General features: G+C 39.3%; 1 protein-coding gene across 1 annotated transcript in view; it reads right to left on the bottom strand.

The window, feature by feature from the left end:
- The window catches only part of mei1 (meiotic double-stranded break formation protein 1), a 46,107-nt gene that overhangs the window by 28,221 nt on the left and 3,064 nt on the right, over window positions 1–14,822 (bottom strand). The window contains exons 3-11 of the mRNA XM_088353299.1: window positions 14,731–14,781; window positions 12,396–12,463; window positions 11,862–11,967; window positions 8,374–8,583; window positions 7,981–8,144; window positions 7,370–7,484; window positions 4,973–5,092; window positions 4,179–4,278; window positions 523–657 (exon numbers count right to left, since the gene is read on the bottom strand). Of these exons, the coding sequence (XP_088209425.1) occupies window positions 523–657; window positions 4,179–4,278; window positions 4,973–5,092; window positions 7,370–7,484; window positions 7,981–8,144; window positions 8,374–8,583; window positions 11,862–11,967; window positions 12,396–12,463; window positions 14,731–14,781 (1,069 nt within the window). The remainder of the gene's footprint in view (window positions 1–522; window positions 658–4,178; window positions 4,279–4,972; window positions 5,093–7,369; window positions 7,485–7,980; window positions 8,145–8,373; window positions 8,584–11,861; window positions 11,968–12,395; window positions 12,464–14,730; window positions 14,782–14,822) is intronic.

The raw sequence follows: 14,822 nt of genomic DNA, 5'->3' as shown, positions 1-14,822 counted from the left end.
TTTCCAGATGCCAAGCCAGAACCCCAAAAAATTAAAAAGGAAGAGTTTATTTGAGATAATTTAAAAATTTCACATACTTGCACGCGCAGCGAAAGGAGTTGCATTGATGCTTGATTACATGGCGTCAGCCAGTACAATATTTTGAAGTTATGGACACCACCTTTAACATACAGTAAATAATGTAGATTTTAGTTATAACTATTCATATTTGATTTTGGATTAAATATTTGGTGTCTGTTTTTATTATTATTTATTGATGTGTTTATTTTTCTGCATTCTTAATTTTCACAGGTTTGGTCCTCCATAATTGGGTAGTTGTTACTGCAAAGCCAGCACAAATCCGGAGTCTTGCAATTGATTTTAATGGACGGAAAAATGGAAGAATACAATCACCATTTGTGGTTGTTAGGTTAGTATTAATAATTGTGTGTCTGGTGGACAAAAAAAATTGTCATCTGCTTTGCGGGATAAAGGAAGTGTTTCTAGCAATATTATGGTTGTGGCTGTAATGCTTGTTTTCACCGAAAGAGAATGGAGGCAGCATTGGCAGCTTCGGTGGCCACTCTCAGGCAGGGAGACAAAAGTCCACAAACCACAGACTTTGAAACTGCTATGAATGCTGGAGGAGTGTGGAATAAGTGTACATTTGGAGGCTGCCTAAACAAACACATACACAAGCACACACATTACAAAATTAGACAATATAAAGAGATATCCAATCCTACATACTGCAGATTGAATCTTTTTCAATTAAATGCAACAGAAAATACAGAATATCCCCAGGTTTTCTTTCCTTGATTGCCAAAGTACCAAAACATTGAAAAACTCAGCAAAACATCTGGGTTTTTTTGTACCTAAAGTCACATTTATTTGTATATCCCTTAATCACAAAAAGGCTCAAACGACTGAACAGTCCAACATCCCAGAATCTGATTCCTTCTTGTGGGCAAGGAAAAAGGACGAAAACCCCAGCATAAGGAAAATCAAAAACCTTTAGAAGGAGCCACAAGTTTGATTTTGTGATTTTCTTTATTGTTTTCCTTTATTAGCAATCCATTTTGAGTTTTGATACTAGGCAAATTATACATTTTCTAAGTTACCATGGTTTACTAGAGTTTGATTCAAGAATTGTTAATGCCAGTTTATGCCTAGTGTAATATTTTTGGATACAATGCAGTTACATGTTGTTTTAATCTGTGAAAACCATAAATGTGTATTTTAATCCTTTATGTACCTTCCTAGATTATGCACATAAAAAATAAACTATCAACTAATAATGTAAATTCTATGCAATTTTAGTTGTTTTATTTTCACAACTAACTGACTCTTTAAACTACACAAGTCAAAATGATTGCAAACACTCACAAGAGTCCACTATTGACATTAATAAAATTGACGTTTGGTACGGTTACATTATGCAATGTCAAAACTATTGTTTTGCTGATGCCAAAATAGTATTCTGCATGCTAACTCTGAAGGTACACAAATCCATGAATGCACACAGACATGACATTTAACACAATAAACAGCATTACATATTGCTCTTAAAACTGCGATGAGCCTCACTGTAATTTATTACATGTATGGCACTGCAGTTTTGCTTGTTCAGCACTTATGCTTTATAGTGTGTCAACCCATGTGAAGGAAAACTTTTCCTAAGCTATGTACTATATCTGTAATTTGTGACTAGGGAAACATCCAATTAATTTTAAGTCCCTCTTCCAACTATGTGCCGGGGTTTTACTGGCTGATGATATACAGCCACATGTGAACCAGCAGACAATTAATTTACCAGTAAATCCAAAGGAGACAGCAGACTCCAAGCGATGACCACCATACTCGCCAGCTATGGGTCAGAGAGATTTAAACTGCACAGCCACAAAGATACACCTACTGCGCCTGGAGCTCAGAACCCTCAAGAAACAGTTCAAGAGAGCAACTGAGGAGAAGGAACTGTTGGCAGAAGTTGACAACTCTATGCAGAGCACAGTGGCGCAGGAGACGTGAAAAAGAAAGAGCAAGGAAGCGGGCAGCCTTATTTGCCAATCCCTTCAGTTTTGCTAAGGAGGCCGGATCGATTGCTCAAGAGAGGATTTAAACCGCTTCATCAAGAACACAATGACCGACTTACTTAGGGAAGAAAAGCTAGGTCCCAACAAAGTACTCATCTCCCCTGCCCCACCTACAGTGGACTTCAAGGTGTCAGAGCCGAGCCTGAAGGAGGTTGAAAAAGTCATTTCAGTTTCAGTCTATTGGTATCCGCATTCTTACAATGAGATTTTCATGGGTCCGATTTGAATCCAACTGATGTATTAGGAGTCATTAGGAGACCATCAAGGCAGCCAGGTCAGCATCTGTACCGGGCCCCAGTTGTGTACCCTACCTTGTCTAAAAGCGCAGCCCAGGGCTTCTCCGGCACCCATCCCCAACATTATCAAGCACCTGATCCTAGATTATTATGCCAACTTCAGGCTTAGGTTCACTTTTGGGTCAGTAACATCAGATTGGCATCACCTTGGAAAAGGCATAATAACAACCTGTACCATCTCCCTTACCCTTTATGCTTGAACAATGAACATGGAAGTCAAAGCTAAAAAGGTAGAATGTAGAAGGCCACTATTCAGATCAGGTGTGCGCCAGCCTCCCATAAGAGCATATATGGATGACCTTACCATCCCCACAACATCTGTCCCAGGGAGCAGATGGATCCAGCAGGGTTTTGAGAGACTTATCACATGGGCGAGGATGAGCTTCAATAATAATAATAATAATAATAATTTCCTTGTATTGTCATTCTGTGTAACAATGTACACAGAACGAAATGTCGATTGCACCTGACCCGTTGTAGCGAGCCGATGCAGCCGCAGCCAACAGAGGGCGCCGCCGACCACTTTTTAAGTCTTAGGAATGACTCGGCCGGGGCGCGAACCACCGACCTCCCAGTCTCAAAGCGGGCGCCTTACCATCTAGGCTACTGAGCTGGTATAGTCCTCCGAGTCAATATCCATGGTTCTGAAGAGGGGGAAGGTGGTGGATAAGTTCAGGTTTTCCATCTCTGGAACTCAGATCCCAAAAATTTCGTAACAGCCAGTTAAGAGGGGGAAACTCTTTGACTCAACTCTGAGAGAACCTGCTTCTATCCCGGAGTCTTGGTAACACCTGGGAATGTAGCTCACAAAGGTAAAATAAGTCCGGCCTGTCAGGTAGATTCAAAGCATTGATCTACCAGCCCTCGATTCTACCCAGAGTCTTGTGGCCTCTCTTGGTCCATGCATTCCCGCTACCAACTGTGGCGTTCCTCAAAAGGAAGACCAGTGGCTTTCTTAGGAAGTGGCTGGGACTCACCAGCGCGGCCCTGTATGGGTCAAGCAACACTGTCCAGGTAACTTTCAGTGGGCTCACTGGGAAGTTAAAGGTGGCATGTAATAGAGAGGCTCTTCAGTGCAAGGATTCCAAGATCAGAAAGATTTCATTAGCTGGGGTTGATGTGAGAATCGTAAAGAATTGGAGAGCTGAGAAGGAAGTGGAGGTGGCAGAGTCAAGCCTGAGGCAGAAGACACTGGTTGGGGTCCTGGCAACCAGGAGAGCAGGCCTGGACTTCTTCCCTAAGACCAAAGTGAGCCAGGAAGAGGCCCGAGCAGGTGTGGAGGAAGAGCGTGTGAGCAAGGGAGTTGGACTCTGGAAGCAGCGAGCATGGAAAAGGTGGGAAAACGCATTACAGCGCAAAAAGAACTGGTCAAACACTGTGCAGGCAGACTTCCACCGTGTACGGTTACGTGTTAACATCAAACATAACTTAATTTTCTTTCATAATATTAGTAAGGTTTATTTGTAAGACAAAATTTTACATAGTTCTGATTGCGAGTGTGAATAGTCATGTTTTTTTTGTATTTTTCTAACAAACACCCCTTAGTGGCTACCAGATCAAACACATTCAACAGTATTATTTATTGCTATTCACCAGATTCTCCAGCCCCAATCTACTGAAAAGTAGGGGTCTTTTGTCAAGTGCAGTACATACAGAGTTCTGTGAAATTAAGTTTCAATTTTATATAATTCCATCTTTCAGTATTTGTTATAGAAACCTGAAATGCTGTCCTCTTTAATCCATACACATTTAAACACATCATAAGTGTAGAGTTGTCACTCTTAAGTGTTTGGTTAATAAGCAGTCTGACCTTTCCAGTATATTGGTGAGGAGAAAAAGCCCTTGCTTTAGCACATCCACGTTGGACAGCTGCACTGCCTGCTTCAGACTCCGGACTAAAGATTCAATACCTAACACACACACACACACACACACACACACAACAATGTGCATACATTCTGAAGCACAAAATGACTTAGCTATGCATAGGATAGCCAGAATGGCATGTACCCTTTTGCAAAACAAAGAAAAACCTCTACTTATTTACAAGACATTACAGTGATCTGATTTAAAATAAAATAAAAAAGATGCTCTATCAGTAATAACATCATACCCACTTAACAATGACAAGGACCATTATAACTTTTACATTTATTTGTAAAACACTAGTATCAATTGGAACCCCTGCAATCAAGGCCCGAATACTCTACAACCCGTGGACCAGATTCTGTTTTTTTGGAATGTCGGATAACGTGTTGAACATGCTTGGAATTAAAATACACATATAACATTGGTGCTTTTATCTTGAGCGTTATTTTATTTTTTTTATTAAATTAATGTGTGTGATGGGATGCGTGTGTGTGTATTTGTGTCTTAAATTAAAAATTTGCAAACCATTACTGGACCTTAAGACAATTTTTGGCCAAGTATGTGTCCAAATTGAAGCCAAGAGGAATTAAATACATTTCTCAATTCTTTTTTACAACTATATTTTTGAAAAGCTGCAACTGAGAAAGCAAAGTTGGGTAGGTTTTGGTTAATTGTCTATATCATCAAGCCAAATCACTGAAATGAACATAAATGGATGATGCCATGTTACCTCACCATAAACTGAGTGACACTGGGAGAAGAATAGTGGGTCTTCAATCAATAACACCAAACAGCTGTAGACAGACCACAGCAGCGCCTCACTACTTGTATCAGCCAGCCGGTCAAAAAGAAACTCTTATGAAAGAAAAAGGGATAGAGGGATATACAGTGAGAGAAAGTGATAGAAAGAAAACATGCATGAGATAAACTGGAATCTAAGGGCCAAAACAAATAATATCACAGAGACACAATTACCAAGACGTCCAAGTTCAAGAGAAATAAAGTGTGAATTCTGAAAGCTAAAATGAGTGTCTGTGGAAAACAAGTTTAAATTAAATTCAACTTTAAATTTCTCGACCTATGATGTTTTTAATAAAATTCAACATTGACATTCATGTCAGGTTAATTAGCTGGTCCAAATTCTCCCTATGTATGAATGAGCGAGTGAGTTGTCTGTAATTGTGTGCCCTGAGACTGGCTGGGTGTCCCTTGCTCACTACCCGAAGATAGCTGGGATGGGCTCCAGCACCCCTGCAACCCTCCTGAGGATAAGCAGTCAGATAATGGATAGATGGATCATAGTTATTGTATTTTGGCCTAGTAATAAAATCAAAGCAGTTGTTTTTATACTGAATGGAAGTTTTTTGTACCACAAAGATGCACTGAATATTACAGACTGCCCCTTTAAGATAAAAAGTAAGAAAAAAATGAATCATGAATTAAAAAGAAAGAAATTAAACCCTTCCAGTTTTTACATAAATGATAGGTTCCATTTTTGTGCAAGGCATTGAAGCACTCAAGCATAAAAACTGGTGCATTCTAATTATTTTATCAGTGCAAGCCTTGGGAATTTAGCAGAACGATTCATGGCACACTTTGTCTTCTGGTGAATAAAGGGAATTTCCTTTAACATGGCCTGCTCTCAGTGCAACTGATCATTTGGAGCCTGAAATTGACCAGATTCTAAGCTGAAGTCAGCATGAAATATTCTTTATCAAGTTATGTGCTCCAAATACTCTAAAGATGACATTCTGATTAATACTGTGTTTGCTTCAATATTGTGATTCGCTCCATGTCCCAATTTCCAGAATGTATCTACCGTAAATTCCGGACTATAAGCCACTACTTTTTTCCCAAATGTTCAGCCCTGCGGCTTATTCAGTGAAGCGGCTAATTTATGGAATTTTTCTAACAGCCACCAGCGGCGCAGGAGTTTAGAAGGTAAGATTAAGACCAGTAACATATGTGGGCCAAGAGAGACTACAATCTATAAGTTTTAGCATATATTTTCTGTAAAGTTATGGCACATTCTGATACTGAGGAAGATGCCCTTAATGGCAATAGTTATGGGAAGGAGTTGAAGACGGTCTGCCATGGATTTCACATTTACGGGAACCTTTTTCTTCACAGGTAAGTCTGATACATTGCGAGCGTGATCCCACTAGCGTGTTGGTACCTTTCAAAGGCACGGTTTGGGATGAAAGTTATATTATTATTATTATTAAAGCTTTGAAAACTCCCTCGGTGTACCGTCTTTCTTTGTAAATATGTGTAACCATGTATTAATATGTATTTGCAACTGGATATTTTTGTAATGTATTTATTTTAGAGATTTATTCTGTTATGTGTTCTTCGGACGAATCAAAAATAAGGGGCGGAGCAAACGCGGGCTGATCGGAAAAGTGGTAAAGCTGAGTTACCGGTAGATCTGTCTGTTGTCGCAGCGGACAATAGTGGATATATATTTTTCCCACCCTTAACTTTGGAAATATACATTTTGTTTCCTTGGATTACTTTCAACGGGACCTGGACTGTACAAGTCTGCATCATACCTTAATCATGGGTATAATTTTCTATTTGTGATGTCAAATGTACTTCTGGACTTTTGTACTATACAAGAAATTACAATTGTGGAACTGACATTTTGGCACAGGTTAGAATCGCAACTGAGTCACATATCTTACTGCGGGCTTCCGCGGCTAATACATAGGTGCGGCTTGTACAAGTTAAAAATTTCAAATCACTCAAAAAATGGTGGGTGTGGCTTATAATCAGGTGCACTCTATAGACCAGAATTTACGGTAATGTATTTCAAGGGGAGTTCTTTTACCCCTTGTAGTTACTAGGGCCAAGGCAACAGCCAAACATGGCTCAGATTCAGAAGAGTTGGGAGCAGGAATGGTCGGCTCGGAAATCTGAGCAACTATGATTTATTTTTTCTAGCGGGCAGTAAGTGGAACAATGATCATCCAGACATACATAAAAATATTGGGGTGCTCAAATCAAGTCTGATCAAATGTATTAAAAATCACTGTGTGGAATACAAAACAGTGTAAATCAACTTTGCAATACGCTTGTGCTTGGCACAAAAATAGAGGGCCAAAGTGTAATTGTGATGAAAGTAAATTTTACCTGGTATATCAGCTTTGATGAAAGGCTCAGCATTCCTGATGGGAGAATGAACAAGAATAGATGCAATGCACCTCACACTGGTTTCCTTCAATGTATCATCACCACTTAGCAGAAACTGGAAATGGAAAAAGAAATCAACTATCACACGGTCACACAGCTCATAAAAAAAATTGTAACATTCATACATGACCTATTCTTTATTAGATGAACAGAGTTTAGCAACCACAAAACGAAGAAATTACTTTGTTTAATATGATTAAACTTGCCAAATATAAAATGTCAAAAAATGTTAAAGACTAACGTGAGCATGAACAAGACTAACAAATTGAAATCTGAATGAGGGGCTTTGTTGGAGAACATAATATTTAATTTGTTTTATGATTTGAAAAAGTCATCAACAAAAGCCTCACAAGCTGTTCTGCCATGTCACCAACACCAGATAAGCTACACCAACATCAACTACACATAAATTTCCCAGACATGAAGGAAAAATATTTATCCAGAGCAGAACCCCTTGATTCCTTTGTCAAAGACAAATTGATCCAGGATTAACCCTCCACAGTATCCAAATGCCAGTTTTGGTCATGCAGGCAGGATGTTTGGACAGAGACCTTTTTCAGGATGAGAGGGAGATGACAGTGGTCAGGAGTCTGTTTATCTTGGTTTTGATTGTTGGAAAAAATGTTGCTATCTTGGCTACACAGAGACTGATCATCATTGTTGTTCATAAGAACCAAAACTGTTTCTCCCCACTGCACAAGAATCCACAGGAGACCTATAAAATATAACATGTGAACACATTTTATGTTGAATTCAATTTACACATTAAATTAAGGCACAGTCTGATTCATGTTTTATTGAAACAAAATCGGATACTCATCTAATGTTATGTGATTAAAAAGTGTAACAGAGTGTGTTATGGAAAAAAATCTTAAGTATACGATCAATAACATTTATAGGTAAGACAAAGGATGATAAGAGTTGACTTACAATACGTTTTTTACCTATGCAATTGTTGATGAGTTGGGGGCAACTGGCGTCAGCAAAAATCTGTAGCAACAGGACACAAACTCTGTCCCGAATGGTGACTGGCAGGGACTGTGCTGCTGAACCCCCAGAGGTCCCAAATAACTTGAGCCAAATGTAGACAACTGATGCCTTAACTCTGTCATCCGGATACAACATAACTGAGCACAAGCGCTCAAGCAAGGACACTGGAGGACAAAGGTGGGACTTAGAGTCAACATACTGAGTTTCAAACAAATGCACAAACAGTACTGCATTCTAAATACCAAAATCTGCCATAAAAACACCAAATATATTACTTAAAAATTAAGGAAAAGGCTTCGTTTTTTAGGGTCTGACATACCTCCCACCACCAGATGCCCCCAACCGGGGTTTGAACTGGGCACAAGTGTGTCCTTTATCACACACCTGTCCTGAACCATTTAAAAGGACATTTTGAACATTACCTATTGTCAGGTCATTGTGTCATTTTTGCTCCCACCACGCCAGGTTTGTTTGTGTTTTTTGTGTTGCTTTGCTCCATGTATTTTCCAGTTCCAGTTTTGTCTTTGTTTTCAGGTTTGGACATTTCCTTCCTTTGTCAATAATTACCTTTTTTGTTTTTAGCACCCCTGCTTCAAGTTCTTGCCTCGCCCACATGGGTCTATCATCCACTACCAAAACGTAACAATGTTTAGGTATAGGCGTGACCTAAAGAGATGAAATCCCATGTCAGGAAAGCGCTACTGTTGACTTTCTTGTTTAACAAGCCTCTAGCAATGACTAAAAATTAACATTTAAAAGAAGTGCAGCACTTTGGCCATAGGCAAGTGGTACAAAGTTAAAGATGGCCTCCGGAATTAAGAGAATAATACAAAAATCACATGCTACTTATTCCTTGCTGCGAGTTTGCTACTGATTTGAAAAAGAGTTATGCTTTCAATTTTGATAACGGGTGAAGCTAAATGAAAACTAAGAGAATGAAAGAAATATATGTAGATGAAATTAAGACAAGTTTAAAGATTAATAGTGAAAAACAGGTAAAATAAGGAGGTTGGAGGGTATCGGCATTTAAAAAGGTTGTGGTTTAGTTTGATCAAATCAGTATAAAAACACTTTTAGGAAATCATTACATTGCCAAGTCAGAATGAAAAGTTGCATAGAATAAAACAGATAAAAACTGTTTTGTATGATTATAAGGTCTTGTAATACCAGGTAGATCAAAGGGAGAAGTTGTAGAGAGAATGTGGAAAAATGAAATAAAAGTAGCATAAGCAGTGATTAAATCCTTGGCTGGGTTGTAGCTACAAACGAGGAGAAACTAAGCTCAGAAGAGACAAAAAGAAATGAAAAACTAGGCAAATCCCGCTCAAGCCAGGCTTCTGGGTTAAACAGATCAAGAGCCAAGCAAGGCTTCCTGACATGTTTGATGAAGCCACAGAATACGAGGGAGCCAAGATGAGACTAAGGCGTAAGAAAAAAGGGAATAGGAGGGAGGGGGAGAAGGGACTGGAGATACTGAGAGACAGAACTTGGAAATACCAGGAACACAAAGGGGACCAAAAAAGACTACTGTACATTGATTCATGTCCTAAAATAGGAGAAATAAGTAAAGAATATCAGTAGGACGCGAACTACAAATGATCAGTAAAAAGTCAGATACCATGAGCAATTGTGTGACATAGACTTTGTGTTCGTGTTGCCAATGCTGGGATGTTGTCATTAGTCATAACAACCCCAGGGAAATGTGGTGAGTGACTGGCCGCAGAAAGGCATACAGTATACAGTAAATAGGGGTAACCAGCATCTTGCATCAGCATCAGGCGCCTCAATACTATTTGCTTCCAAGTGGAACTTGCATAATGTCCCTGAGAGGTTCATTCATACATGTGGGATCATGTCGAAACAAATATTGCAGTGGCTTTTCTATTAAATGAGCAAAAGTTGAAAATTAACTTTATATTGTGAGGAAGAGCAGTTGTGAGCTTTATTATATAGATAATTTTTGAATGTGTCACAGCATGTAGCTGGAGTCATTGAAAAGGTCATTTAGAGAGACTGAATCGAGTGAGGTCAGGGAGAAAAGATAGTTTCAGAAATACATTTGTGAGAAGCAGAAGGATATACAGCCCACGTAATCAAATCAGTCTAAAACCCAGCCCATATATAATTTATGTGAAATTTGTATCAGACTGAAACACTATTCCATGCAGAGAGAACTATCTGTAGCTACAACTATTTTTCAGATGCACTGTTAAACATTGCAGTCTCTTTAAAATGTCTCACATTATATGTGTTGGAATAAAATATTTCATAACAAACTATAAGCAGTTTCAGTTGTAGTTTTTCTCGACTTCTAAGTCTAATAATTGATAGCATAGCATTAAACCTTGTTTACTGTTCATCTATTATCCACAAGAATGATTAGATAATCTGTGATAATATTTTGGTATAAAGAGTAAATCCCAATTCACACTAAGGAAGTGGGTCCAGCAACTAGTAATGAGGGGCTGACATCAGACTGGCTAAAGAATAGATTTCAAAACATGGTTTCAATCTAGAGCAACAATGGAAATGGTTGTAGAGCCCTTCAATAACAGAGAGACCCCATTCATCAACCACCAGCCACCTCTAGTAGAGGTGCATGTCTACCCATTCCTTTTCATGACCCACGTAGAGAGACTCTTGCTGTAATGCATAGATGTAGTCAGTAAAAGGAGCTACCAATATTGGCCATTTATTCATTTTTATCCATGCCGCTTATCCTCACTAGGGTCACGCAGGTGGTAGAGCCCATCCCAGGCAACTTCAGGCAGGCAAACCCCTGAACTGGTTCACACCTAGGGATAATTTGGACCAGCCAATTAACCTGCCATGCATGTTATTGTAATGTGGCAGAAAACTAGAGTGCTTGGGGGAAACCCATGCAGGCACGGAGAAAACATGCAAACTGTGAACGGAGAGGCTGCGGCAGCTGGAATTGTACCCAAGACCTCCGCAACGTGGGGCTGCACGCTAAACACCCAGACGCTGCGCTACCTAAAATACTGGACAGCAGTTCCTCCAAAACTCAACACATATTATTTCTCTTTTCATTTTTCTCTAAGCTGCTTCTTCTTTGACACTGATGGATTATAAATAAGTATACTGTATGTGCATCCTCAGGTTGTGATACACTCAGGCTCACAGTTTTTCTGTAGTAGTGCCTTATCGAATGTACACTGTTACATTGTTCAGAGTGGCAATGAGAAGACATTGCTTTTTAAGTTGTTTTTTCACGACAGTTACCTTCAGCCTTATTCAGATGCATTACTCGGACCTAGCAGATTAAAGGGGCAAAAACTATGGCGAAGAAAAAAAACACGTTATTCGTTATAAAGACTTTTCAATTAAATAACATTGTATGTAAATGAGTGACAGTGGAGGTCTTTTAAGAAGTGCATGGGATGGTAACAATACAACACATTGTACTTAGCTATAGTCTCACCATAGTGAGTCGCCAGGATAAGTGCAACACTTGGAATCGTTTCCATCAGACTGCCTAAGAAATTGAATGTCGGTACAAAACTCTTCACGTTGAGTTGGTCAATTACCTAGAGCAGTAATAAAAAGAAACATATAACCATACAACACAGTAGCATTAAATGGGAATCAAGACATTACTAAAGTGCTTATGTCATTTTCTGTACTTTAAATAACCTATTGTGATATATCAGTGGATTTCAATAGGATAATTAATTTCCAGTAACATTAGGTGCTTCTATTCATGCTCAACTCAGATAAGGAGGAATGTGTTCAGTATTTCTGTCATCGACTTCACTGTTTCCCTCCAGCAGTGTTGAATGGTGCAGTTTTTACGTCTCTCTCCCAGAGGTTATACAACAAAAACAATGGAAACAGGCACAAGTCGTGTTTGAGGGAGGATGTGTTATAGGCTTTAAAAATAATGCTACGTTTAGGCTATGGAGTATGCACATGGGTGTTGATTTTCCCTGGTTTCATGTTTAAGTGTCCTTCTTACCTGCTGGTTTATTTGATCCAAAACATAGGGCAACTCACTCTGGAGCTCCACCAACGACAGAACCAGGACTAAAAATACAGACGAACATACAGTTGTTTTTTATTACTAAGTGTTTAAGTACTGTGTCTCTCATTTCTACTATTTTTTGATGTCTTTAACAACATTAACAATAATAATAATGATAGAGGTTAAAAAAAAAAACTGAACAGCTCTGAAAACATGTTTGCCACTTCCCTCAAATTAACATAAAGTAAAAGTATAAAAATGTGTTTATGTGGTATCATTGATATAGTATAAGTAATATTTAATTTAAACTACCGTATTTTCCGCACTATAAGGCGCACCTAAAAGCCTTTATTTTTTTCAAAAGCTGACCATGCGCCTTATAATACAGTGCGCCTTATTTATGGATCAATATCAATTCGCAAAGTCTTGCAACTAAGGCAAGCAGCCGCTGACTAGATTTTCCCCCGAACGCCAAGTAGTCCGCGGTGTATACTGGGATTTATTTACCGGCGTTTCACTGGCTAACCAATGTGTCAATCATCATTTGAATCGATCACTATTGGCTAAAGTTATTCGGAGGTCAAGGGGCGGATCCTTTTTATCATTTACAGGCTGGCATTGGCTTAAACGGCAAAACAAAGCCTGCAATTGGCCAGAAAAGATGTGTCAATCATCAGTTGAATCGATCACTATTGGCTAAAGTTATTCGGAGGTCAAGGGGCGGATCCTTATCATTTACAGGCTGGCATTGGCTTAAACGGCAAAACAAAGCCAGCAATTGGCCAAAAAAGATGTGTCAATCATCAGTTGAATCGATCACTATTGGCTAAAGTTATTCGGAGGTCAAGAGGCGGATCCTTTTTATCATTTACAGGCTGGCATTGGCTTAAACGGCAAAACAAAGCCTGCAATTGGCCGAAAAAGATGAATGTGTATAGCACGTGGTTTGACGGCATACAGAAAGCATTTTTACTATACTGTATTTGTAAATATTTTATTCTCCTGGATTTACTACACTCACGGATATAAGAGGACCACGGCTGCACATTATTATGAACACAACGACTTCGGTGAGCTACTCCGGCTATATATCTTGTTTCAGACTGAACTCGATGTTTGTGTGATAAGCGGTGCAGATAATGGATGGAATGGAGTGTCTATTTTTAAATTCAATTCAATTCCAAGTGTTTATTGTCATATGCACAGTAAAGTTGCGAGCGAAAAAGCAAATAGAAACTAAGGAATGGTTGGCATTTCTTGAATCCCAAGACTTTAACCTTCCGAATGATGGAACGATGCATTTGAGTGACATCGTACGGACACCGCATCCGCACGTGTTCTCGACACGTATTTGCGTCTTTGCAAGCTTTGGGAATATTAAGGGGGTAATAAGTTGGACTGAACTATCGTACTGTTTTGTCCACGTTCCCATTATAGCGCCTTATAATCCGGTGCGTCTTATGTATGTAAAAAATAGGACCAAAAACTATTTTTTTCGGGGTGCGCCCTATAACCCGGTGCGCCTTATAGTGCGGAAAATACGGTATATATTTTATGACTCTTAATTGCATTTTCTTCTTTCCTTAAACCATCCATCCACCCATTATCTGTACCGCTTATCCTTAGTAGGGTCACGGGGGAGGTGGAGCCCATCCTAGCCACCTTCGGGCAGTGGGCAGGGGACACCTTGAAGTGGTTACCAGACAGTCGCAGGGCACACAAAGACATACAACTTACTCGCTCATTCTCACCATTTGGACTGGCCAATTGACCTGACATGCACATTTTGGGAATGTGGGAGGAAACCATAATGCCCGGAGGAAACCCATGCAAGCACGTGGTGAACATGCAAACTCCACACAGGAGGTTCGATCTCATGACCACAGAACTGTGCCACACACACGCTAACCACTGTGCTGCCGTGTTGTTCCTTAAACCAATTTAGTAATAATATAACTTCTTTTTGCAGGGATGACATAAAAAGTTGAAAAAATATCCTGATTCCCCAGGGCAGTGCAGTCAATCATTAAGTTTTCCCTGAGGAATTCTTAAAGCGGACATATGAAATCATTGCCATTTACTTTCCAACAGCTGACTCAGCAGCTCAAAATTAAAAACCATTGGTTCACAGTGAGGTCAACAATAAAGGATAAAGAACACAATGCGATGCGAGTGTCGCAATAAAAATACATACAGTACGTAATTCTCAGAGCACAGATTATGCATATTAGTCTTGCAATACTTTGCTCTTAGAATTTCAATTACAAGTGATAAAAGTATTTACTTTTGGAGGACAATATTTGAATACTTGTGCACAAATGTTCTTTACCTTGATCCAATTTATCCAGAGTGCCCGAGTCCGCATTAGGGTGAAGCATCCCTGTGCAGAATGATGGACTTGATTCAATAAGGTAACACAAA

The sequence above is a fragment of the Urocampus carinirostris genome, chromosome 1 (assembly GCF_059441175.1).
Source record: "Urocampus carinirostris isolate Australia breed hairy pipefish chromosome 1, RoL_Ucar_1.0, whole genome shotgun sequence".
NCBI lineage: Eukaryota > Metazoa > Chordata > Actinopteri > Syngnathiformes > Syngnathidae > Urocampus > Urocampus carinirostris.
Note: the sequence above shows the minus strand (reverse complement) of the source record. Positions and strands in the feature narration are given on the sequence as shown.